The 27,997-nt window shown below is 35.2% G+C and overlaps 1 protein-coding gene across 4 annotated transcripts in view; it reads left to right on the top strand.

Moving 5' to 3' along the window:
• The window catches only part of LRBA (LPS responsive beige-like anchor protein), a 783,746-nt gene that overhangs the window by 141,703 nt on the left and 614,046 nt on the right, over positions 1-27,997 (top strand). For all 4 annotated transcript variants that reach the window (XM_072621222.1, XM_072621224.1, XM_072621221.1 and 1 more), the window contains 4 exons: positions 12,470-12,578; positions 13,061-13,142; positions 15,157-15,280; positions 15,563-15,755. In XM_072621222.1, the coding sequence (XP_072477323.1) occupies positions 12,470-12,578; positions 13,061-13,142; positions 15,157-15,280; positions 15,563-15,755 (508 nt within the window). The remainder of the gene's footprint in view (positions 1-12,469; positions 12,579-13,060; positions 13,143-15,156; positions 15,281-15,562; positions 15,756-27,997) is intronic.

Raw genomic sequence — 27,997 nt, 5'->3', positions numbered from 1 at the left:
TGTGTGTATCTATAGATCTCTCTCTCTCTATATCTGTCTGTCTGTCTGTCTATCTATCTATCTATCTATCTATCTATCTATCTATCATCTATCTATCTATATCTATATCTATTTTGTACATGTCGATCCTTTTTCTTTGACCTCGTTAGGGTACAGGTCTAGTAGTGGTGTTGCTAGGTCAGAGGGTATGTGTGGTTTTATCGTTTCTTTGGTCATACTTCTAAATTGCTCTCCAAAATGATTAAATCATTTCTCAACTCCATGAGCAGTTTATTAGTGTACCTCTTTTTCCTCATTCCCTCTAGAGTTTGTCATCTCATAGATGTGAGCTAATTTTAATTAGCATTTCACTAATTACTGAATTATTAATAATTAAAAATTATTTCAATCTCACAGTTGTTTCAGTTTGCATTCCTCTAGTCTAATCAATAGTGATTTAGAGCATTTTTTCCATATGACTGTAAATGACTTTGATTTCTTCCTCTGAAAACTGCCTGTTTATATTCTTTGACCATTTATCAATTGGGAAATGGCCCTTATTTTTATAAATTTGACTCAGTTCCCTATATATTTGAGAAATGAGGTCTTTATCACAGAAACTTACTGTAAATTTTTGATATTCCTTTATTGTCTGTGGTACCTTTAGCAAAATGTAATTTCCCTAATGATTTCTTTTAATAAGGTTTCTTTTTTTGCTTTTTTTTAACACAGATTATGCCCTGCTTTTTTAAAATTTCAGCTGAAGCATAACTCCATCCTTTAAATCCTATGTGTCTTTTTATTTCAAATGTATCTCTTGTAAACCACATACTGTTGGATTGTGGTTTTTAATCCCTCCTTTTATCCACTTCTTTTTTTATGAGTGAGCTTTCCCATTCCCATTTACATTTATGATTACTGTGTATTTTTCTCCATCCGTTTTTCTTCTGTTTATCTTTCTCTCCTTTTATCTTGTCCCTCCTCAAAAGTCTGTTTTACTTCTGACTACTGCCTCCTTTAATCTACCTTTTTTTTATCATCACTATCCCACCTCTAGCCCCTAATTTCTTCTTCCCTTTCTCTTTTATTTTCTGTGTGTGTGTGTGTGTGTGTGTGTGTGTGTGTGTGTGTGCATACACGTATGCATAGAGGTAGGTAGATGTACTTTCCTCTTTTAACCAGTTTTGATGAGAAAGAAGTTCAAGCATTGCCAAACATTTTCCCTGCCCGATTTTCCACTCCACTAAAATGATCTGCCTTGTTCAACTCCTTTATAAGAAAATTTCCTCCTTTCTCTCTTTCCCTTCCTCTTTCTCCCAATGTATCTCTTTTTCTCACATTTTTTCTGGTGGGGTGGAGAAGGGAGATCATCCCAACATAATTGACTTACACTGAAGCTTTCTATCTTTGCAAACTACTTTTAACTGTCCTGCTAAAGATAAAGTTCTTAGGAGTGAAACCTGTCATCCTTCCATATAGGAACATAAATGGTTTAACTTTATTAAATTCCTTATAATTACTCTTTCATGTTTGCCTTTTCATGCTTCAAGTCTTGTGTTTGAATGTTAAATTTTCATCAGGAATGTCTGAAAGTCCTCTATTTCATTAAATGACCATTTTTTTCCCTTGAAGGATTATACTCAATTTTCCTGGGTAGGTGACTTTTGGTTGTATTCCTAACTTCTTTGCCTTGCCTATAATATTCCAAGCTTTTTATTTCTTTAACATGCAAGTTACTAATTCTTAATTAGGAAACTGAGGAAGTCAAAGTTCCCATGCATCTGCCCTTAAATGGAAGCTGTACTTTTAGCCCAGGTAAAATAGAGCCTCTCACCTCAAAAAAAGTTGTAATCATGTTATAATATAAAGCGTTATAACGTTAACATAAGATGATTTAATGATAAAGGCAAGGGAACAGCCCCCTGCCCCCACATACACACCTGTTGTTGTGCAGTCATGTCCATATCTTTGTAACTCCATTTGGGGTTTTCCTGGCAAGATACTGGAGTGGTTTGCCATTTCCGTCTCCAGCTCATTTTAAAGATGAGGAACCTGAAGTAAACAGGATTTTATGACTTGCCCAGGGTCTCACAGGTAGTTGATGGCTGATGTCAGATTTGAACTCAGATTTCCCACACTTTAGGCTCTACATTTTATCCACCTAGCTTCCCATACACACACACACACACACACACACACACACACACACACACACACACACACACATATATACATATATATATGTACATGTATATATGTATAGATGTTTGTATACATGGATTACATATACACAATCTACCCACATTTTCATGTTTCTTTGATCTTCATAGGTGTAAGTCTTGTAATGATCTTACTTGGGCAAAAGATAAGAACCATTAAATGACTTTTAAAACATAGTTCCATATTCCTTTCCAAAATGGTTAGACCAGTTCACAACTCTAGCAACAGTGCATTATTTTACTTCTTTTCCTGCAACCTCTCCAACATTTGTCACTTTCCCTTTTTTGTCAACTTTGTCATTCTAATTAGTGTACTCAGTGATTTTGATGATTATCTTGTTTTTAATATAGTTTGACATCTGGGACTGCTAGGCCCCCTTAATTCCCTCTTTTTTTTTTTTTAATTATTTCCCTTAAGATTCTTGACCTTTTATCCCTCCAGATCATTTTCATAATTGTTTTTTCTAGTTCTACAAAGTGATCCTTTGATAGTTTGATTGTTACAGTACTTCATTAAAAAAGGTAGTAGTGTTATTTTTTTATATTGGCTTGGTCTATTCATGAATGATTAATTTTTCTCTAGTAGTTCAGTTCTATCTTTATTTCTATTAATAGTATATTTTAGTATTCTAATACTTCCTTTGTGGCTTTTGATAGATGCCTAAGTCTTCATGCATTCTGTGATTATTTTAAATGAACTATGTTTATTTTTTCCTGTTTAGTTTTATTGGTAATATAGAGAAATGTTGATGATATTGATATATGTGGCTTTCTTTTATGTACTCCAACTTTACAGAAATTATTTTACTTAATTTTTAGTTGACCATTTAGTATTATCATCTTATCATCTCCAAGAGTGATAATTTTATTTTTTGCCTATGCTTATTTTTTCAATATTTTTCTTGTCTTATTGTTGTTAGTGACATTTCTAGCACTATGTTAAATAATAACTGTGATTGACCAAGTTGTTCAGTTCTTGTGGCTTATAGATTTTGCTCCAACTCTTTACTTTAAATTTTTGTGTGTTTTTATGTTTCAGATGTTTGTCTTGTAAGCCACATATTGTTGTTATAAGAAATGCTGTTGTTTAATTTATTCTGCTATCTTCCTGTTTTATATTCAGTTATCTGCTTTTCTCCTAGATATTATTTTCTGTACTTTGTCTTCTCTTTGTTTTTCACTTTCTTTTATTTCATTTATTTAGTTAGTTTTCAGCATGCATTTACACAAGATTTTGAGTTCCAAATTTTCTCCCCATCTCTCCCCTCCCCTCCCCCCAAGACACTGTGCATTCTGATTACCCCTTCCCCCAATCTGCCTTCCCTTCTATCACACCCCTCCCTTCCCTTGTCCCCATCTTCTCTCTTTTCTTGCAGGGCAAGATAGATTTCTGTATCCCTTTACCTGTATTTCTTATTTCCCACTTGCATTCAAAAACAGTTCTCAACATTTGTTCTGAAAACTTTGAATTCCAGCTTCTCTCTCTTTTTCCCTCCTCACCCAACCTCACTGAGAATGTAAGCCATTCAATATAGGCTACACTTGTGTAGTTATGCAAAAGTCTTTCATAATTGTCACGTTGTGGTAGACTAACTATATTTCCCTCCATCCTATCCTGCCCCCCATTTATTCTCTTTTGACCTTGTCCCTCCCGAAAAGTGTTTACTTCTAAGTACTCCCTCCTCTCATTTGCCCTCCCTTCTATCATCCCCCCACTCCCCACTTATCCCCTTATCCCCAACTTTCCTGTAATATAAGATAGATTTTCATACCAAATTGAATGTGCATGTTATTCCCTCGTTGAGCCAAATGTGATGAGAGTAAGCTTCACTTTTCCTTCTCACCTCCCCCTTTTTCCCCTCCATTGAAAAAGCTTTTTCTTGCCTCTTTTATGAGTGATAATTTGCCCCATTCCATTTCTCCCTTTCTTCTCCCAATATATTCCTCTCTCACTCTTTAATTTTATTTCTTCAGATAGGATCCCTCCCTATTCAACTCACCCTGTGCCCTCTGTCCATATGTATATATTCCCTCCAACTACTCAAGTACTGAGAAAAGTCTCAAGAGTTACAAATATCTTTCCATGTAGGAATGTAAACAATTCAACATTTGTAAATTCCTTATGATTTCTCTTTTCTGTTTACCGTTTCATGCTTCTCTTGATTCTTATTTTTGAAAGTCAGATTTTCTCTTCAGCTCTGGTCTTTTCATCAAGAATACTTGGAAGTCCTCCGTTTCATTGAATGATCATTTTTCCCCTGAAGTATTATTCTCAATTTTGCTGGGTAGATGATTCTTGATTTTAATCCTAGTTCCTTTGACTTCTGGAATATCATATTCCAAGTCCTTCGATTCCTTAATGTAAAAGCTGCTAAATCTTGTGTTATCCTGATTGTATTTCCACAGTACTCAAAACTGTTTCTGTCTGCTTATAATATTTTCTTCTTGATGTGGGAACTCTGAAATTTGGCTACAATATTCCTAGGAGTTTTTCTTTTGGGATCTCTTTTGGGAGATGATCAGTGGATTCTTTCAAAATTTATTTTACCCTGTGGTTTTAGAATATCAGGGTATTTTTCTTTTATAAATTTTTTCTTTTATTTTTTTATTATTTATTTTTAACACAGTTTATAACAGATAAAGCAATTCAAACTTTTGGTCAGGTGATGCTTCTTTTTAAAGCATTTACAATATGGACCACAAAAGAATTTTTTTTTTTAAACACTAACCAGCTGAGACACAAATAATATTTTTGTTGCTAACTTCACAAGCTCTTGACGTAATTGTCTCAACAGTATTACTAAGAATTAAAGGACCCTAACTTATTGCTGTTGGTCTAAAGTCCTATGCCTAATAACTTAATTTTAGACAACCTCGGATGTTCCCCTACCTATGATTTATAATTGAATAGATCTGGTATTAAGCTTACAAACCTTTTGACTATAGTAAATTGCCACCAGTAGTAAGGACATTGCAAGGATACAATATCTCCCCAACTTCATGTCTATTCCAGGAAGGATTAGATTATCCACTTGCATTCAGTCAGGCTCAAAGTCTGCCAGGTGTCAGTGGGGAAATTGAGTCAGAATCTCAACGCAGCCCATGCTGAACAGTCGCTCTCCCACCCTTTCCTTGAGATCACCTATGCAGTTCATACCAGTATCTCATCAGCTTACTGGCATCATGGCTTGGAGGTTCAGATCACCTTTCTTGCTACCCATACCTGGAGTTAGACTCAGAAGAACAGTCACTTAATAGTCCCATAGCATCTAAAAATGGCAAATTCCAATAACCAAGTTTCAGTTATGATTATAGTTTCACTTTGACTAAGGAACATCTTTTGAGGCAAGTCTTAAGTGGCTTACATGCTTTTCTATACATATTCTAGTTCCTGATTAAATGGCAATCATAAAATCAAATTTACCATTAAAACCTTGACTTCTCCATCAATGCTAAATTTTACCCGAGGTTACCTTCCTCTAGGAAATTTAGACTGAAATTCTTTTCTCCAAACTAAAGATGTCATTGATTTATTCTCAGTAATTAATTCAGTCAGTTGTTTTAATACTAATTGCTTTTACCTCACTTTGTAAGATGTCCAGTTTTTCTCCCCATCACTCCCCTTCCCCCGCTTCCTAATACCTTGCATTCTGATTACTCCTTCCCTCAATATACCCTCCCCTCCATCACACCCCACCCCTCTCCTATCCCCATCTTCTCTCTTTACTTGCAGGGCAAGATAAATTTCCATACCCCTATCCCTGTAGTTCTTATTTCCTGATTATATGCAATAAACATTCTCAGCATTTGCTTCTAGTACTTTGAATTCCAACTTCTCTTCCCCCCTCCCCCCCCCCAGCCCCACTGAGAAGGCAAGCAATTCAATACAGACTTAATATGTGTTGTTTTGCAAAAGACTTCCATAATAATAATGTTGTGTAATACTAATTATATTGCCCTCTGACCTACCCTATCCCCCTTATTTTTCCCCCCTACAAGTGACCTTGTCCCTTCTCGAAAGTGTTTATTTGTAGTGACTCCCTTCTCCCATTTGCCTTCCCTTCTAACATTCTGCTCACTTCACTTGTTGCCTCCTCTCCTACTTTCCTGTGGTGTGATATAAATTTTCATATCAAATTTAGTGAGCATGTTATTCCCTCCTTCAGCCACATGTGGAGAGAATAGCTTTATTTTTCCTCCTCTCCCCTTTTCCCTTATCTCCTCCATTGAATAAGATTTTTCTTACCTCTTATGACTTATAGCCTGCTCCATTCCATTACTCCCTTTCTCTTTCCGGAATTTTCCTCCTTCACACCTTAATTTTTATTTTATTTTATTTTTTTGTGTGTGGATATCATCTCTTCTGATATAATACACCCTGTACTGTCTATCTATCTATGTATATATGTGTGTGTGTGTGTGTGTGTGTGTGTGTGTGTATGTATGTATCTCTCCAACTACCCAAATACTGAGAAAAGATTCAAGAGTTAAAAATATTTTCTTTCCATGTAGTAATGTAAACAGTTCAGGTTTAGAGAGTCTTTTATGATTTTTCTTTTCTGTTTACCTTTTCATGCTTCTCTTGATTCTTGTCTTGGGAAGTCACATTTTTAAATACAGATCTGGTCTTTTCCTCAACATGAAATCTTGAAAGTCATCTATATCGGTGAATGACCATTTTTTCCCTTGAAGTATTATATTCAGATTTGCTGGGTAGGTAATTCTTGGTTTCAATCCCAGTTCCTTTGACTTCTGAAATATCCTACTCCAAGCCCTTCGATCCCTTAATGTTGAAGCTGCCAGATCACTGTGTTATCCTGATTGTATTTCTACAGTACTCAAATTGTTTCTTTCTAGCTGCTTGCAGTATTTTCTCCTTGATTTGAGAACTCTGAAATTTGGCCACAACATTCCTAGGAGTTCCTCTGTTCGGGTTTCTTTCAGGAGGTGATCGATGAATTCTTTCAATATCCATTTTGCTCTCTGATTCTATAACATCAGGGCAGTTTTCCTTGATAACTTCATGGAAGATGATGTTCTTTTTTTGATTAATGTTTTTTAGGTAGCCCCGTAATTTTTAAATTGTCTCTCCTGGATCTATTTTCCAGGTCAGTTGTTTTTTCCAATGAGATATTTCACATTGTCTGCAATTTTTTCATTCTTTTGGTTTTGTTTTGTGTTTTCTTGGTTTCTCATAAAGTCATTAGCTTCCCTCTGCTGCATTTTAATTTTTAAAGAACTGTTTTCTTCAGTGAGGTTTTGAACCTCTTTTTCCATTTGGTTAATTCTGCTTTTTAAGGCATTCTTCTCCTAACTGGCGTTTTGAACCTCTTTTGCCAATTGGGTTAATGTATTTTTAAAGATGTTATTTTCTTCAGCATCTTTTTGGGTCTGCTTTAGCAAGCTATTGACTCTCTTTTCATGATTTTCTTGCATTGCTTTCATTTTTCTTCCCAATTTTTCCTTCTCCTCTCTTACTTGATTTTCAAAACCCTTTTTGAGCTCTTCCATGGCCTGAGATCATTGCATATTTATTTTAGATATTTGGGATACAGAAGCCTTGACTTTTATGTCTTCCTCTGATGGTCTGCTTTGTTCTTCCTCATGTGAAAGGATGGAAGAAAATATCTGTTCACCAAGAAAGTAACCTTCTATAGTCTTAATTTTTTCCCTTTTTGGGCATTTTTGCAGCCTGTTACTTGACTTTTAAGTCCTCTGTCAGGTATACTCTAGGGACCTGTAAATTCTCAGTTCTTCCAAGGTGGTACAATCAAGAGAGAGATGTTTACTCCCCTCCTGGCCTGTGCTCTCATCTGGGAGCAACCACAAGCTTTTCTGCCCCTATCTATGAGTAGGATTCCCTCTCTACAACTGCCTTCACCAGCTCCACCATGCCAGTGTTCCTCCTCACCCCAAGACCACCACTCAGTTCTGATAATCAGATCAACTACTCAATTCCCCCAGGGTCTTTAGGTTGAGGGCTCCTAAAATGGACACTGTGTTGCTGTGGTCACCACTTTGGGGCCGCTGGGGCCTGACCCATGTTCCCTTCTCACCCAGGTGAATGTGCTTTCTCACTGACCTTTGAAAGCTGCCTTTCATGTTTATGGGTTGAGTAATCTGGAAGCCACAGTTGCTGCCTGGGATTCTGTGCCCTGAGGCTTGCTTCAGTTCTGTCTCTGCTGAGTCAGGGCTAGACTGGGCTCTCTTCTCTGCCCAGTGAGATAGACCTTTCCTGTCGGCCTTCTAGGCTGTCTTGGGCTGGAAATCTCTTTCACTCTGGCATTTTGTGGCTTCTGCTGCTCTAGAATTTGTTTAGGGTCATTTTTTACAGATATTTTACAGACTATGGGGGGACAGCTAGAGTAGGTGTGTCTTTCTATTCCACCATCTTGGCTCCTCCCCTTCACTTTCTTTTTTTTATTGAAGTTTCTTACCTTTTTAGTTTTTCTTTCAAGCCTGTCTTCAAAATCCCCTCCTTTCTAAACTCACTGGGTTCTTTATTTTTTTTTGCTTATAATTAAATCTATTTCTCTACCCTCTTTTTTTATTCTCCCTTTCCCCCTCTTCCTGTTTTCTCTTGCTTCCCTGTTGAGTTCTGTATATTTCCACACCAAACTCTGTGTGTATTTATGTATTTGTTCTTCTTTTTGCTTTTATTTTTGTCCTTAGCAATTATCACAGTGCTTGCTATATAGTGAGCTTAATAAATACTTGTTGACTTGATGTATGTTTGTGTTTTCCACCCTCTTTTCACCAATTAAGAAGAAATGATGTTCACGTGATTTTTGATTTCATGTTTACCTACACTTCTACTTGTATACCCTAATTATATTAGATCATAAGTTCCATCAACTTTCTTTCCTTTTTTTATTCCCTTTATATCTTTTTTTTTCTTTTTAGTGCATCAAAACCTAATAGAAATCACTTTCAGTCTTATTTTGGCTCCTGTGATCATGCATGACATTATAGTTTATATTATATCTGTGCTCATAGGGGATGATTGCCCCCTCACCATTAGAATGCACAGGCTTCATTTTTATAAAGTCTTTTTTGAATCCTTACCTGTATTTACCTTTTGCTTTCTTTTTATTCCTGGGTTTGCCTTTCAAGTTTTTATTCAGCTCTGGCATTTTCTTCAGGAATGCACAGAAATCCTCAGTTCCATTAAAAGCTCATTTTCCCTCTGTAGGGTTATACTCAGTTTTGCTGGCTAAATTATTTTTGGTTGTAAGCCTACGTCATTTTCCTTTTACAGTTTCATGTACCATGGTCTCTGCTCTTCTATAATCACACCTGTTACATTTTTCATGAGCTTGACCATGATTCCTCTACTCAGACTTTTTTTTCTATGATTTTGAAAATCTTGATTTTAACCATGACATTCTTGGAAGTTTTCATTTCGATGTTTCTTTTTGGAGATGACTGGTAAATTTTGTTTTCATTTTATTCTCTGATTTAAGAGTTCTGGACCAGTTTCCTCTGTGATTTTTTGGAATACAATATTTAGGCTCTTTCTTTGGTCATGGCTTTTATGTAGTCTGATGATTCTTAGATTTTCTCTCCTTTGTCTGTTTTCTAGGTCAAATGTTTTTGATATGAGATTCCTTAAACTGTTTAATATATTTTCATTCTTTCAAAGTTGTTTTAATATTTTTTCTTGGCTAGTAGAGTTGCTAAATTTATATTTGATCCATTCTAATTTTCAAGGAGTGTGTTACTTGGGTAAAGTTTTATACTTATACCAAGCTGTTGATTCTCTTTACAATTTTTCTCTTCCATACTTCTTATGTTTTTCCAGTTATTTTGCATTATTTCTTCTTGGAATTCTAATTGATCTTATGATCATCTCTATGGATCTTAAGCTGTGTTTTCCTTTGAGGCTTTGTTAGTTAGTGTTTTGGAGTTATTCTTTTGAGTTTATGTCTTGGACATTACTGGATTCAGTTTTTTGATTTTCAGAACTTACTTGTTTTTGGCATTTCAGTCTTGGCTGAAGCACTGTTCCTCACCTATGGGTTGTATCTTAGATTTCCTTTCCTCTCCAGATCAGGGTTAGAGGAAACACCCTGAAGTTATTAGTATCAGCCCTTGGGCCTGAGTTCAAGATTCCCTTCCTCCAGGGTCCAGGATTTCAGCGATAAAACTGTGACCTCTGGACCCTATAGATGAGTTATATAATGGTGGAGGAACTGGGTTGTGCTATTTCCTCCTGTTTAGCAGTGTTGGCTTGTCACCTTTATTGTTGAAACATTTTATGTTAATATTATGCTTTATACTGTAACATGACTTTTCCTCCCTCTCTCTACCCCCAGTACATATACATGTACATATATATATACATGTATACACACACACACACACACACGAGAACTGGCCCTAATTAGGAAACTGAGGAAGTCAGAGCTCACATGCATCTATCCTCAAGTGGCAGCTATACTTCTAACCCAGGTGAAATAGTCCATAATTTTGCCTGGGCTTTGAAGTACAGCCACTTGAGGATAGATGCATGTGAGCTCTGACTTTGACTTCTTCAGTTTCCTAATTATGGCCAATTGTTTCCTAATTAGGCAGCCTTATGGGGTCTCCATACCATTTCCTCTACCCACCTTGGATCTGATCACCCTGGAGTCAGGCCGACAGCTGGCTTAGCTCATTGAATCTCAGAACTCCCTATATACAATTTGAAACCTGCCTCAGCCTCCGGAAGAACACAAATTAAAGAATGCCCTGCCACTCTTGGTAGCAACGTAGCTTTTAATCAACCCTCAATAGCAATGTCTGACTTCAAAGTTATTATTTTTTAGTCATATTGTGTTCACTATAACAATTGAGGAGGTAAGTGAATGGTAAATGATGCAGTTGATCCATCATAGATTATACATGTTAAGCTAGAAGACATCTTAGCCTACCCCCTTCATTTTTTTTAAATTTTCTAATTTAGGTTTTGTTTTCAACATTCACTTACTTAAGTTTTAAATTTTCTCCTCCTGCCCTCCGCAAGATGGCATGCAATCTGATATGAACTATACACATACATTCCTATCAAACACATTTTCACATTAGTCATATTGCATACAAGAATTATAATGAAGTAGAGAAACCATGAGAAATAAAAAACAAAATAGTTTGTTCGCTCTCTATTCCAGCTCCATAGTTCTTTCTCTGGATATGAATGGCATTTTTCATCATGAGTCCTTTGGAATTGCTGAGAAGTGCTAAGTCTATCAAAATCAGTCATCAAACACTGTGGCTGTTTCTGTGAACAATGTTCTCCTGGTTCTGCTCACTTCATTCAGCATCAGTTCATATAAGTCTTGACAGGATTTTCTGAAGTCCACCTGTTCATCATTTCTTATAGCGCAATAGTATTCCATTACATTAATATACCACAGCTTATTCACCCATTCCCCAGTTGATGGGAATACCCTCAATTTCTAATTCTTGGCCACCTCAGAAAGAGTTGATATAAATATATTTGTACATGTGGAATATTTTCCCATTTTTATAATCTTTTGGGATATTTCCATAGAAGTGACATTGCAGAGTCAAAGGGTATGCACATTTTCATAGCCCAAACCCTTCATTTTCAAGAAGAAAATGCTAAGGCTCTGAGAGATTAATGACTGTCCAAGATCAGAGATTGTAATTAAGGCTAGAATTTATTTTCAGGCCTTGTGTCACTCTGTCCCCTATGCCATGTAGACCTTTCTTTTAGAGGGCTTAACAGTCTAGCGTGGGGATGTTACAATAAGAACAGCTCATTTATGTAGCACCTGGAAGTCTACAAGGAGCTATTTCCTCTGCACATAACCATAGTAACAAAATAATGCCTCTTGTCATTCAGATGGTATATAATCAGGAAATCACCATGTCACCTCTGCTGCTTTAGTTGTAGAATCTAATCTTCATAGGGCCCAGCACAGTGATGTATAGTCACTAGTAAATGATTGATTTGATCTGTACTGTGGAGAATTTTAACTTAAGTCTTTACTGTTCTAAATCTATATCATTTATAAATTTGCCTTGGTCATTATGGAGCAGTTGAATTTAACCAAGTTTGTATTTATGAGCTCATTAGCTTTGTGTTCCACCTTTTGAGTTTTTGTCTTGGACGTTCCTGGCATTATAACAGCTAATGATGAGAAGAGTGAACAAGTGGCTTTTTCATTTTAACTTGAAAAAACTTTTGGGCCTAATTATTTTTATATTTATACCTTCACTTATGGCAATATTAGACATACAGTGATTTTTTTTGTCTCTAATTGTAGAAGAAAAGCTGAAATCATGCTCGGACATGGATTATTCTCATTGCTCGCTGAAAGGCTGATGCTTCAAACAAGTGTTATCACCATGACCACATACAATGTTCTTTTTGAGGTACGAACACAGAATTCAGTCTAAATTTCTTAGAAGATGCTAGTATGAAGTGGTTTGGATTTTTTATGCAATTACATGTTGATTGAAAATATCAACAAAACTAGAATGAAAAATTTAGGAATTAGCACATATAAAAGATTTAGACAAACTTGTTAAAATTGTCATCTGTTAATTTGTGTTATTTAAAAATTTTATTTCTTAATTGAAAATATTTGTGCCTTTTATTGTATTCCTCAGGATTCTAAACTGATGTGCAAGCAAAATTAATTTAAAAGATTTTGGGATTCTCTGAGTATTTAAGTAATATTGAAAGGCTTTTGAAAACAGTAGTAAGGACTATTTGATAATTTGCACATATTTTCAAGTACTTGTAAATACTTAACAGCCATACATTTTTGTGATGTTCTTGAAAATTTAATGAGTTAAATTGCAGTATTAGAATATCATGATGGTAACATATTACTATTTTCTCACTGTTTTAGATTTTGATAGAGCAGATTTGTACTCAGGTAATACACAAACAGCATCCTGATCCAGATTCATCAGTGAAGATACAAAATCCTCGTAAGCATTTTGTGTATATTTCAAATAATTTTCCTTTTTTTGAATTTGGTTCTATGATTTTATCCCCATGGCAACTCCTTTCACTGATAATGATCAGCATCTTTTCTAGTAAACTTTCAGAATGGTGCTTGAGACCTCCAGAGATTAAGTGATTAGATAATAGTCATACAGCTTGTAAATATCAGAGGTTGGGCTTAAAGCCAGGTTGTCCCTAACTCTGGCTTACCTTATATTTACTATGCTAAGTTGCCTTTTACTTTTTTAAAAATCAACTTATGCAGTATCAATAGATAAAATTGAATTTTATTCAAAATTGATTTTTTGAATGATTGTTTCAGTAAGAGCTTTACATATATCAATTATATAAAGAGAGAACTTATATCCTTTAATTGTTAACATTATTCATGTTTTGTTTTATACATAACTTGGCATTGATCTCAAATTATATGCTAAGTTTATCTCACTTTTTAAGAATTTTGTGTGCTGGTTCTTGATTTTTTTATATGTTTAGATGTCTAACAAAATCCCATTTTCATTCTTTAAATATATCTGGCTAAACTTTGTGTATTATGAAAATACTTTCACTTTAAATCATTGTCAAAGGAAGAATACCAAATTTGGAATGGAAAAGCATTTGCCCTCTTCTTTGGCTATTTACAGTTCTTAGGCGGTTATACAAAATACAGCTTTCCCTTCCTGCATTTTCTATGATATTTTAATTACCATATGTAACTGGTTTGGTACTGCCATTGAACTATACTGCTTGTTTCTTTAAAGTGAATTTTAGTATAATATTAAATAATTTATATACCGCTGAAGTTTTATTTTCCCCAGTTATAAGTTAAAGCTAATATTATTTTGAATTGTGAAGAAAGACAAGAGGGAAAAAACTCTGAAATTATTTGAATATGTGCATTAATTTTATAGAGTTAAGGAATGATACAAAAAAATCTGTTTTGAAACTTTAAAAAGCCTATTGTCTTCCTTAAGCTTTAGAAGACTGTAGCTTGAAAAAAACTAGAACATATAATAAAGAAATCATAATATGTCAATATTTCAGAGGCTACATTACAAATACAACTATTACTTTAAATTTCCTTTTTTAATGAAGAATCTCATTATTATTTCATAGTCTCAAACATTTAGTAAGAAGGTGACTGTGTAATTTTTGTATTTATAAAAGGGTTAAAACCTTGGACTTTTGGAAAACTCAATATATTTCTATTTAACTTGGAATTTGAAACTTGTAATTTCTTTTGGCTATGTTAATGCATTTTTCTAAACCGAGATCAGAAAATGTTATCAATCCAACACAGAGGATTTTATAGTATCACAATAGAATTGAGTGTGTATGTATGTGCAGGTTTAAATGGGTAGATGGATTTTAATTTCCTTTGGGATTTTATTTTAGACTTTCCTTTTTCAGTTATAAAAGTGAAACCTTAACAGGTTTTTAAAACTTAGAATGATAATGAAAAGAGTATGTTAGTAGGAATCAGAGAATTTTATACTGGTTGAAGGTAAATAAATGGTTTCTCCTTTTCTCTTGATTGCTTGAATGCTGATACAGGCAAGTTGGCCCTAGTCTTAATGTTTATTTTAGAGTCTAATTCATCCATCTGTATTACTTAAAAGTTCCAGACTTAATCCTGGAAGGGTCATATAAATTGAAATATTTATTTTAGATTTAATTAATGTTCATATGTAATATAGGTTTTGGGAATCATCAAAATGTTTATTATCACTTAAATTAAAAATGGACCTTGAATAATTTTAGTTCAGAATTTTGAAACTTTGCTTATGTTCCTGAAAGTTCAGGGAAGGAAAACTGGATAATTTCTTATAATTGATGCTAGCTTTTAAAAGAAGTAAATAGTAATGTCTTAAGATTGTGATTAGTATAATTTATTTTAGGGAAACACAGTTAACGTGAGATTGCAAGCAAAATAGTTCTTCCTCCTTGCCTTTTTTTGTTAAATTTTTGGTTTTCACTTATTTATAAACTGTCTTGCAGAGGTACTAAAAGTAATTGCGACTCTGCTGCGAAATTCTCCCCAGTGTCCAGAGAGCATGGAGGTTCGAAGAGCCTTTCTTTCGGACATGATTAAACTTTTTAATAACAGCAGAGAAAACCGAAGGTAAGCAGAAATAAACAATATTCTTACAGTAGCAAAATGAATTTCAATAACTTTCTTTGAGACTAATCTAGCAAGAGAAATGGTTTATTAAAATAACAGTGAATATGTTTCATTAATGGTTTTCAAATCATATTGGAAACTACTAAATGAGAGTATTTAATGCTGAGCTAGTAATTATTTTGGATGCATGTGCACAGAAGGTGCTTCATTTTAGAATCATTTTAATTTTTCATGATTTTCTTTAAAGTGAATAGTAATTCAGTGCATTGTCACAATTTTCAGGAGCTTGCTGCAGTGCTCTGTGTGGCAGGAATGGATGCTTTCACTCTGCTGTTTTAATCCCAAGAATTCTGAGGAGCAGAAGTTAACAGAGATGGTGTATGCTATTTTCAGAATTCTGCTTTACCATGCAGTCAAGTATGAGTGGGGTGGTTGGCGTGTATGGGTGGACACCCTGTCAATCACACATTCGAAGGTGAGTTTCTTTGGTAGAAACTATTTCTTAGTATTTTAAATGTCTATTATTGAAAGTTTTACAATAGTTTTAATAAAAGAAATTTAAGATATAAGGGAAAATCTTATCTCTTATAAGGATCTTGTTTCTGTGAAATGTGTAACTAGAGTAATCATTAAGTCTCTTTTCGTAATCAAATTAATGTATTAGACCAGGTCAGTTTGAACTTCAAATAAGAAGTGTTTGAATCTGGTTTTGTTAAAATAAAAAGAATCTAATCTCATGTAGTCCCAGTTTGAGGAATGCTTGCCTGTCTTAATAACGGAATGAGATTTCACAGGAGTATAGGAAATGTCTTTTCTTTGACTTCTGATTTCCATTCTTTTTTTTTTGTGGCATGAAGCTTTTGGACACAAGGTGGCACACCTCATCTACTCAAAGAATAAAAAGAAATCCTAGTTCAAGCCTAGCAGTGGGATATGCAATCCCTTAGGCTGTTTTTATAGTGTCACAAGATTCTAGATGTCAAGGAAGAAAGGACCTTAGAGATCATCTACTTCAAAGGAGAGGTCATTTTATTAGTTAGCCCTGGGGAAGAGAGATGACTTGCCTGAGGTGCCAACAGGTGTTAATTAAGTGGCAGAGAAAAGATCTGAATCAAGCTCCTCGGAATCTGAATTCAAGACTCTTTTCACTTAATCCTATTCCTTTCTTTGCTCATTTTGTGGTTAGAGATAAAAATTACTTAAATTAAGTAAAATACTAATGTTCTGTCACTTTCAGTTTAGGTAATGTTAGAAGATTGCATGTGTAAGCTTTTTGAGCTTCATGCTACTATCTTCTTGTCATTCTTGATTATAGTATAAGGAATGTCAGAAATTGTAGGTCTTGTAAATTTTATTTATTTATTGGATATCACCTTGGAGTTCCTGCCATCCTAGTCTCCCTTAATCATTTAGGAAATGGCTTTCCTAACCAGGAATTATTCCTCCAGCATACATAGTAACTGTTAATCCTTGTCTTTATTCCTGCATTGGAAAGAAGTAAACTGTGATGAAAGTTTGTAAGGAGAATCCAAATGAGAAGAGTCTCCTTAACCTACTCATACATGTAGTGCTATATCCGATGGCAGCTGGAGCAGTTTCATTTCATTTAATTAAAAAAATGATCTTTTGTATTCTTTTTTTCCAGTCTATTTATGAACTAGAATAGGATATAGAAGAACTTTATAAAAGAGGTGTAACAAAAAGACTGTGCTAGTTTTTAATTCTTTTACAAAGGCAGCAAATACAGTTCCTTGTCTATCCATGTCCATTCTTCCTATAGGTTTAATCACAATCCTCCCAATCTCACATCACCAACTGATGAATTCATTGTTTAACCCTCTAATTGTGACCCATTTGTGTCATTGAAAGAAGGGGTTTCTTTCCTTGCCAAGGTTAACCTCTATATTTTTGTATTCTTGATCTCATGTACTCTTTTTATCCCTTAGGAGTGTGTTCCTTCAGTCATGCCATCTCTTTTTAATCTTTCTTTTATTCACTGTCTCCTTCCCTGGTTCCAAGAAACATACCCAAATATCTTCTGGCGTTACAGAACATTGGTTTGATTTTGTCATCTTTTCAGCTCCCCAGGTAGTCATCATATTTTGCTCTTCACATTCCTATCCACTTGACCTCAGTCCTCACGTCTTATCAATTTCTCACCTACTTGTAGTATGGATTCCATTTCACCCCTGGACAGAAACTGTGTTCCTCAAGGTCACCAGCAGTGATTGGTTAGCCTATCTGTTGATGTCCACATCACTCTGAGTTCGTATCACTTTCAAACTAGGTTGAATTTTCCATTGTGACCTATTGCAGTTGGCAAGGATCCCTTTGTATCCTTCTTGTCCTGGATCATCCATTGTATTGAGAAATATACGGGAGAAATATAGCTCTATTTCTCAGTGCTGTAATGCTAAGTGTTACTGTTAGGTATTCTTTGAGTAGTTACAGGCTAAGAAGAATGTTAGCCTCCACCAGATGCCCTAACTCCAAGGAGAGTGTGCAGAGTGTACCTAGTAGTGTCACCCTACGGAGAGGTCATAACAGCCTAGCCCCTTTCACTATCTGGTCCTTCCCTGGGACGTTAAGTTTGCCTCATTAGTGTAGCAGGACCTGGGCCAGTACTCCTTTGTTGACAAATAGTTCCCTTTATACCCCTGCTTTGATGGGAGTGATTTGGTGTTAATTCTTGTCTACGCCTAATCCTTTTGACTAAGAATTGGGAAAGAGTAGTCCTCCCTGACTCCATTTTATCCCCTGTTTAAGTTCCCTTGTATGGCCAAATGTTTGTTACCAATCTCCGACCCATTCTGATGACTCCCTTTATCCTCTCTGAGCTGTTTCTAGTAACTGTCCTGTCCTGAATAAAACTGCTAGTTTTACTCACTTTCCATCTCTGTTGCTTCTTAAGTGCCTCGTGGGAATTTTCTTTGACATGCCAGACTTCTGACACTGTGCCCCCACTTCCTAATTTCATCAGTAGAGCTAATGTGGAGTATCCTCAAACAAATGCAGTGTATTGGAATGCCTCAGAGTGAAGGTTGGTTTTTTGTTTGTTTGTTTGGGGAGTGAGTGAGAAGGTATTCTTTGTCAATTGTAGAGACATTCATCCCTTAGGAAACCCTAGCAATGTTTTTTATCTTTAAAATTTCAGAAATCTTGCATTTCATTTGCATGAGTCCTCCATTTCAGTCTTTCCATACCTTAATAGGGAGTTTCATGAATTGGTGTGTTATACCCTGTCTCCACCCCTCCCTCAGTCATCACTCAGTGATTGACCCTGTTTTGGTTAGGCTACTTAGGTAGGTGTGTCTCTGTAATTGGAGTCTTCCCAACTTGATAGACTTTGCCATAGTATATACTTCTCCTGATAAAGCTCTTGAGATCCCAGGTCCTCTCCATGCCTCAAAGAAAAACTGGCAGACTGTGGTTTGATATGGTATGTGTTTATGTGGTAGTCATTGGAAGGGTATACACAAAAACAAAGTAATGTCAGCTTTCAAGGAAGTTTTTATTGGGAGACAACATCTATTCAAATAAGATAGTGCAAAATAGACATAAAGTATGTTTAGCTGTTGGGTGGGGGTTAGCATTAGTTGCTAATGTGGGGCATTGTGTAGGAGGTGGCACTTGAGACAGGCCTTATGAGAGCTAGAGAATTGAAGATGTGGAGGTGACAAAGGAGAGCAATTAAAACCTAGGCATGGTTTGGCTAGACTATGGAAATAATGTGCACTCAGTCTGGAAAATTAGGTTGGAATTGGATTGTGAAGAATTTTAAATATCAAAGAAAAAGAATTTTGTATATATAACAATATCTATGTGACATCTTCCTCCAGATGTGAATCTTTAGTCTAGAAAATCATACTGAAAAGGGATATGGTTAAATTTATGAAACCATGAAAAAGTAAATTCAACTAATTCCATGGTATTAAAAATACAAGTTTAAATCTCTTTTAAGTTTCATTGTAGGTAGAGGATCTCCTAATATTGTTATACTACCAAGAAATTTAGGTAGAAGTAGTAAGTATCCTTTTCATCCATTTAATCACAGAGGAATTGTTTTTGTTATTTCTCATATCCACCCTTATTTTTTTTCCATGCCCATTGCTAAAACTCTAGTCCAAATCCTTATTAACTGAGTCTCTGCAGTAGCCTTTTAACTGATCTTTTTGTTTTACCAGTCTAATCTAGCCACTTACTGCTTGTTAGATAAAAAGCAAAACCAAAAACATTTTGTCTTTTTGGCAAGCCTTGATGGCTTGAGTATGAAGTACAGGGTGAATTTTATACTCAGCATAGCATTTAAAGTTTTTCACCAAGCTGTCCCCAAACCTACCAATATAACTTTAAGTTCCATGATCTCTCTCTGTGAACTGTCTGGTCCCCAAGAGTAAGGTTTGGCAATATGCTGTGACTCTTTTCCTGTCATTTTTCTTTTTCTTATTCCTACAAATCCTTCAAGTCCCGTACTACATACTACAGCCTTTTTTCACTGTCTAGAGTGTTCTGAGCATCTTGGTCTATCACCTTTGGATTTATCATAGGTACCTACCCTTATTCAGCATTCATCTTGTTTTGTTAATTAATGCTTAAAAAAGTTTTCATATGTATATACCTTATCCTTGTAATTACACTTTGAGGGTAGCCATGGTGCATTATATTCCTCGTATCCAGCGGGTGGTAGATTCTGAGTAACTATTTGTTGAAAGAATAAATGAATTCAAAGAACTAAACAGTTACTTTTTCACTCTCTTTGGTACATGGCAGTGCTTCTGTCAGACATATTTTGCTTTATCTTGACTGGAATTGAAGTTGCGTGTATTATTAGCAAGGGTTAGAAGCAAGTAACTATAACACTATTCTTGTGAGTAACTTTGCTATGCTGGTTTTCACTCTTGGTAACGGTCATGATCACAGTGTTACAATACCTTCTTATTTTTCTGATACAAGCGTTTTCAGGTTGATGATGCTTCTAGAACACATGGAAACCAAGGGGTGACTTTTTTTCTCTGTAAGGCCTTGAAGGGAATATTAATGGAAATTTTTTTTAGATCACAGTTCCTTGTGTATTCTTGAGTGAATAAAAAAAGAAACACATCTAAGAATCTTACAGAATTTTAGAACTGTATTTTTGGTAAACTTGGTTTAAAAGAATATAAAGCTAGTTTTCTCTTTTTTTTTTGGAGACACAAACATGGTTAAGTAAGGGAAATAATTGAAAGGAAGAAAAAATGTGCAAAGTTGGAGACTTAAGCTTAATTATTTGAATTTCAACTTATCCAGTATTTCAGGCACCTACTATATTCTTAGTTAACCTGAAATAACATTTAGATTATGTATATTAAAGTATAGCCCAAGTTTATCTAGTTTATATTTTGTTTTGTTTCAGGGATTTAAACTAAATTTCAATAGCACTAAGTTTCATTAATTTGAAATGAAAACTATTCCTTTAAGTGGAGACATTATGTGCCACAAAACCAAAAAAACATTTATTTTGACTTTTATAAACCTTACCAAAGAGGATTTAACAATACTTGTAAGAAGAAGGTTAAATAAAATGAAATAACTGAGAGTATAATTAATTCTAGTTTGTTACCTAAGTGGAAAGAAAATGATTGCTTTTTCTCCTGTATTATAAAATAACATCAAAGGCTACCTTGATTACTTGCAGGGGAAAACGTATTCAGTTTGAATCATGTCCATTTTCCCTTCTTTGCCTTTTAATATGTTTCTTTCAATTCTCATGTATTTTTAAAAAAGTGTTCTTCTTGTACCAATGTATGTGGATTAATTTGAATGCTGTTTTAAATTTGACATCTTTGAACTATATCGCAATGATGATTAGATACTTTTTGTTACATTAAAAATGTAAACAAAAGACTGTGTACTTTAAGGCTTTATAAAAGAATATTAATTTATTGGACATATAACAAATATGCATGCAGAATTAGATGAATAATTTGTTGTATGAGGTTTAGATGCTAAATGAATAATTAGACCCCAGTTTTTTTTTTAATATGATTATAAGCATTTTAAAGTCTTTTGTATATTCCCCTATATAATAGTATGGGATTGATGCTTATTTTTTCCTTTTTGCAGCCATTTTGTATCCCAATACAACTAATTTATAACACAGTTCTTTGGTGTATAAAGAACTAGTGTTGTAGAATTGGATAGCTTTTGCAGAGCTACACATCAAGATACATGCAGCTGCTATAAAAAGCCAAAGAAACTCAATTGCAATTTTATTGTCCAGTTTGATAGATTTCCTGCCACCTTTGTAGCAGGAAAGCTGTTTGTCACTGTAACCCTCTCCTCCAACAGCTGCACTCCTCTTTATAAGGAGTAATAGGGCTTTTCCAGCATAATTGTACTACATTAGTTCCTTTCGTCTGAAGGCTCAAAAGGTGTACGTATTAAGTGTAACTTTCACGAATCTGATTTTTATTGTGTTTGCAGTTGTATTGCATGTCCAAAGGTGGATAGTTTTGTTGTGTCAGCTCATTTCATTACAATGTTTACGTTATTTATCCATGACTATTAAAATTACAGCATTTTTGCAGATGTATTGAATTTATTGAGAAGTGTTCAGCAGCAGATTTTTACTGAGCAAATTTATGAAACAATTATATATGAAAATATAATCTCTAGACTCTTACTGTAATAGGGAACAAGGAAAATGATGGTTAATAACCCATTGACCTTTGATATGCTGAAAACTTAAAAGAAAGTGTTTTATATATTTAAAATTTTATTAGTCTGCATAGAAATAGAATTAGGTAAAATATGTAATTATTTCATATTCTCCAAAATATTAAGAAACTCTACTTAATGATTCCAACTTAATGATTCCAGTGAGATAGCTTAAAAATAACAGTGTTCAGTTATTATGTACAGGAAGGAAATTGTAAATAAGAAATTATTAACATTTAGCAGGCAATTTAAAAAAATCTTTAGGTCTGTTTTTTGAAGTATAATAAAAAGTATTGAAGTTACAAATTGGCAAGTAGTCGTTAATTATTAGGGCCATGTCTCTTTGGCATAAAATAACAATCCCAGTCACATGCTAAAAATTTTTTCATAAAAATAAATTTTCTTTCAAAGGGTTCAATAGGATTACATCCTTTTGTCACAGGAAGGCTTTTAAAAAAACAAATTATTAGTTTTGTTTTGTTCTTTACCTAGCAAAGAATTCTCTTTTTAACTTCTACACGGTTAAAAATAATTTGTCCTGTGAAACAGTTTATATATAAAATGTTTGAAAATGTTTAAAGTTCTTTTTTTAAAAAAATCAAAAATAGAATTTGGCTGAGTTTTTGCCTGAATAGAGTCACTTGCAGTAAATGCCACAGAATTGTAAGCAGAAGTTAAGACTCAAGTGACACTGTAGTGTTTTAACGTCATCTTAGAAGTGAAATCAAACTTAGATCTGTTTGGCATACATACTGCAGGTGCAGCAGTTTGAGTACTTATTGACTAAGGTGATAGTTTTATGGTAAAAGGAGGTGTTGAGGGCAGGATTTACATTTATTTATATATTTTAATACATTTTTCTAATACCGTCATTACTACAATCAGAAAGGGAGATTTCTAAAAGAGTACTATTTTAAATAGTTTAAAGGCATTTTGCCAGATGGTTACAAGGAAGTATTACTCAAAACATTAACACACACACAGAAACAACCTCTTTATATATCTTAGCCTAAAACAGTGGATGAATTTAAAATATTGGAAGAAATTTAAGCATTATTTACCAGAGCCTCTTAGCTCTAAAATTATGTGCTTGTGTTGTGATTATATTAAACTATTTAAAATTCTAAGAAGTGATTATACAATTGACATATTTATTCTTTCTCTGGTTTCTGTCAAACTTTATTCATGAGGCATCATGGAGAGAACCCTGTCCATGGAATAGGATGACCTGAGTTATGTTCTGACTCTGTCAGTTACTGGCTTTGTAACTCTGGGCAGCTCAGTTCCTCATCTATAAAATGAAAGTAATAATGATTCTACCATTTACCTCACAGCTGTCATGAAAATAAAATAAGGCAATGAAGACCTAATTAATAATAGTTCAAATTTCTATAAAACCTTACAATTTTCAATAAGGCTTATGTGTATAATTTCATTTAATTGGCACAGCAACTCTGTAAGGTAGGCAGTAGTCATTATTATCTTCATTTTATAGGTGAGATTTGAGGTACAAAACAAAGTTCTCAGTCACACCTAGTAAGGGACAACTGATATTAGAAACTATATCATCTCCTGACTCTTAATCCAGTATTGTTTTGCCTGCACCATGAGTTCTTACTTTAAGTATTAGAGATATGTATATGTGTGTTTGTACGTATGTATAATGTAGTTTTTACTTAAAAAATGGCATATCTGGTGTTCATTGTAACTGGCAGGCCCTACCTTGCATTTGGAAAGCATTTGCACTGCTAGGTATTTAACTCAAAACCCAAATTAACCATAATTTGCAGTTACTTAGATTTACACTAGATCTTCCTGACTTCGCTACATCATTATTATAGCTCAGCTGTCTATTACCTCTCTTGCTCAGCTTGACCCAGCCCAAGACCAAAACCTCACATAACTTGCCTGTCACCTTCTGAACTAAGTTTAGGATGTGTCTCAGATATATATCAGGCCTCTTTGCTTCCAAGACTCAACCCAGCAACCATGCTTGACACCATGAACAGTGATTTCAACAACTATCCCCCTTGCTCAGTGGTTCTTTCACAGATCAAAGACTCAGGGAGTGGGGTTCTTTTTGCCAGGGCATGTCATTAATACCAAAGTCCAATCCTGTCTTTCACTTGGAAGAAAGAGAACTGAGATATTCCTCTACTCTTTGTTTATAAGATTCTTAAATGTGTCAGCCTCAGGCAAAAGGTGATTTCCACAATAGCAAACTTCTGCTTCTTACTCTTTCAGTCCTAATGACATACAATCTTTAATTGCATAAGAAAAATTACTACATATCTCCCCTGGCACCACTTCTTATTCTCTTATCCCTCTCTACTCAGCCCCTTACTATGTTCTAATCCAGCTTAACTTTTTTCTTTTCATGCTTCTGTCTTTTGGCACTGTTGGAAACTTGAATTTCACCTAAAGATAATACATACTTGGTTATCGTTTTTTGTACTGATTGCACCTTCTTTCATGTCCCTCAACACACTGATCCTAGTAGGGAAAACAACATCTCCTATGTATCACAGTCCATATCCAGATGGCCAATATGTATAGCCCTGGTGGCATTATGCCTCTTTCCTCAAGGAGTACAAGTTCACTGGCTTTCTCTCTGTTCCACTTTCTGCCATTTTCCTTGAGGATTTCAGCATACATGTTGTTTTCTCAGACATCCTGGCTTCCCAATTCCTTATTCTCTTATGACCTGCTTCTTTCACTTCACTTGTACCTATATGCCCCTAAACTTATTTGTCATCCTCATTGTCACCACCAGCCCCATAACATCTCAGTATTCTTTCTTCCAGGTCGTCTTCTGGGTTCTGGTTTAATTTTTTTTCCTTTCATAATCTTGATCCCCATAGTTAGAAAGTTCAGTATTAGACTATCCTCTACCCTTAGACTTCTTGATTTTGCTAGTACTCTGCCAAACCCCAACCATGGAATACTCCCACTATCTCTCTACTCTATTCTGACTCAAATGCTGATGTACAAGGCTAGAGAAATTCAGATAAATCTATTGACTGAGTTCATTCCCAGTTTTTGTTGGCTAATCTCAACTGGTCCTCATTTCAGAAAAGCAGTATTTTTAGTATTCCCTAATTTTTTCTCCATCATACCCCCTACAGTAACTGTTCTAAACTTTTCTTTAAGCCTCTTATGCTGTCTTTTATGACATCCCCTTAACATAATTTGTTGAGAAAATTAATTTCATTTACCCTGAGCTCCCTCCTCTTTCCTATTTTGTATTTTATGACTATTCAACACCATGTTCACCATTCACTTCTCCTTTACTCCAGTCTCTAGTGAAGGTACAACTTTTCTTGTCAAATTTAACCCTTCTCCTTGTATCCATAATTGCATTTCCACAAGATTGTCCCTTTAATCATTTTTTAATCATCAGTCTTTCTACCTTGACTGATTTATTCTGTGATACTTAGAAACTTTCCTGGGTTTTCTCTATCCTTAAAGAACTCTTCTGATCCTGCCATCCTTCAAGTTATCACTCTCTCTTCCCCCTTCCTTTAACAGTCTAATTTTTAGGAAACATTGTCTCTACTGGTTTCCTCTATTACTTTTTTTTTTAAATTCACTGCCTTCCAACCTCATCATCCAAATGAATTTATTCTCTCTAAAGTTGATCTGTTTAATTACCATATCCAATGGCCTTTTCTCAAATTTTCTCTTTTGACATCTCTGAAGCATTTGACACTACTAGCCACCCTCTCCTTCTAGATAATATTTCCTATCTGGGTTTTTAAGAGACTATTATTTTAGATTATTTTATTTTATTTTGATTATTTTAGATTATGTACTTGTTTGATCATTTCTTCCATAGCCATGTCCTTTTAACTTGCTATTAACCTGCTACAGCTCTGTCCTGGACCCCTTCCCTACTTTGTCTTCCTTTTTTCTCAGTGGTGTTACCAGCTTCTATGGCTTCCATTTTTTTATACTAATCACTCCCCAGAATCCTACTTTCTTTCCTATGTTCTATATCTACAATGATTGATAATTTGAATTAGATACCCTGAAGATATCACGAACTCAGTATGCGTTAAAGAGAACTCATTATTTTTCTTCCAAAGTCAAGGGGTTTGCCAAACGAATATATTTCTGTTGAGGATACTACTATCCATTTAGTCACTTGAGTTTTCCATTTAGTTATTTTTGAATATTCTCTTCCTCATAGCATCTCTTTCCTCTCTACTCACATGGCTACCACACTAATTAAGACTCTAATTACATTTTGCCTATTGCATGTGTTGCAATTATATTGGTTTCTCTTTTCTTCTCTTTAATTTGTACTCCCCACAGTTGATGAAAGAGATATTCTTATAGCATGGACCTCAACATGTTGTTCCCCTGTTCATTAAACTCCACTGACTCCTAATTTTCTGTAGAATCAACAACAAGTTCTCCCCTTTTCCATTTAAAGCCTCCTAGAACTTACTTCAACCTACCTGTCTAGCTTTATTTTACATTATTCATCTTGATGGACTCTGTGGTTCTGCTGTATTGGTTTTTCCTCATGTAGAACACTCCATCTCCCAGAAGTACCAGTAAGTTTTCCTCACATAGGACACTCCATCTCCAGGAACTATGGTCTGCCTTACAGGTACCAAGCTGTCCCCATTCCTGGAAGGCTCTCCCTCACTTGGGCTTCTTGTAATCTCTGTAATACTCAAATCAAGTACTGTTTTGTTCATAGAGTACTTCCTGATGCTTCTAGGTGTAACTAGTTTCCTCCTTCCCCAAATACATTTTTTTGTGCATATTTGATTGCCCATTAAGTAAGATTCCTGAGTAAAGAGACTATTTCAGTTTTGTTTTTGTAGCCTTGGCCCTTAGTACCTGGCATATAGTAAAATATTAATTAGTGCTTCTTGATTAATTTGTTTTTGATTTTGGGTTCCTAACATTTTTGCTTTCTATTGGCCCTTTGATTTCATTGGTATCAGGAGATCTTAGTGAGGAAATTCTCTTTATCACATTGGCATGTACTTGCTTTTCAATTTAGTCATAGTTGTGATGCACCATAGGTTTTGGTCCATAAATAGCTTTCGTTGGATTGTTACTATCAACATAAAACTGACCCCTACAGCCCATAAAATGCCTGTAAAGAATGACTCTAAACAAATTCTAGAGCAGCTGAAGTCACAAAATGACAGAGTGAGAGATTTGCAGCCCAAAGCAGCCTGGAAGGCCAACAGCAAAGGTCTGTTGCATGGGGTGTGGAGCATAGCGCAGCCCAGCCTTAGCCATGCTGCACCAGGAGGAACAGGATCAGAGAAGGCCTGTGGGGTGGAATCCTGAGTAGCAGCTATGGTTCTAAGATCCCTAAACCCACAAACACCAAAGACAACTTCAGAGGTCAGTGAGAAAGCTTTTTCACCTGGGTGAGAAAGGAGCAAGGTCCTCCCCTAGCCCCAGTTCCAGGTGGCAGCAGCAGCAACAGCAACAGCAGTATCCATTTTTGGAGGCCTCTACCTAAAGACCCCCAGGGAAATTGAGCCACTGATCTGGATCTCAGGCCTGAGTGGCGGCCCTAGAGTGAGGAAGAATACTGGTGTGGTAGAGGTGGTGGAGGCTTTGGAAAGGGAATTCTACTTGCAGATCCTGGGAAGAAAAGCCTTTGTAGCTCCCAGACCATGGCACAGGCCAGGAGAGGAAAAAACTCCTCTCCTTTGATTGTGCCACCAGGAAGGAACTGAGAACTTACAGGTCCCCAGAGTATACTCTCCTCTTGACAAAGGACTCAAAAATCAGTTAACTGGCTAGGAAAATGCCCAAAGAAGGGAAAAAAATAAAATTATAGAAGGTTACTTTATTGGTGAACAGGTATTTTCTTGCATCCTTTCGGGTGAGGAAGAACAATGCTTACCATCAGAGGGAGACATAAAAGTCAAGAGTTCTTCATCCCAAACCTCCAAAATAAATATGCTATTGTCTCAGGCCATGGAAGAGCTCAAAAAGGATTTTGAAAATCAGGTAAGAGAGGTGAAGGAAAAATTAGGAAGAGAA

The sequence above is a fragment of the Notamacropus eugenii genome, chromosome 6 (assembly GCF_028372415.1).
Source record: "Notamacropus eugenii isolate mMacEug1 chromosome 6, mMacEug1.pri_v2, whole genome shotgun sequence".
Classification (NCBI taxonomy): domain Eukaryota; kingdom Metazoa; phylum Chordata; class Mammalia; order Diprotodontia; family Macropodidae; genus Notamacropus; species Notamacropus eugenii.
Note: the sequence above shows the minus strand (reverse complement) of the source record. Positions and strands in the feature narration are given on the sequence as shown.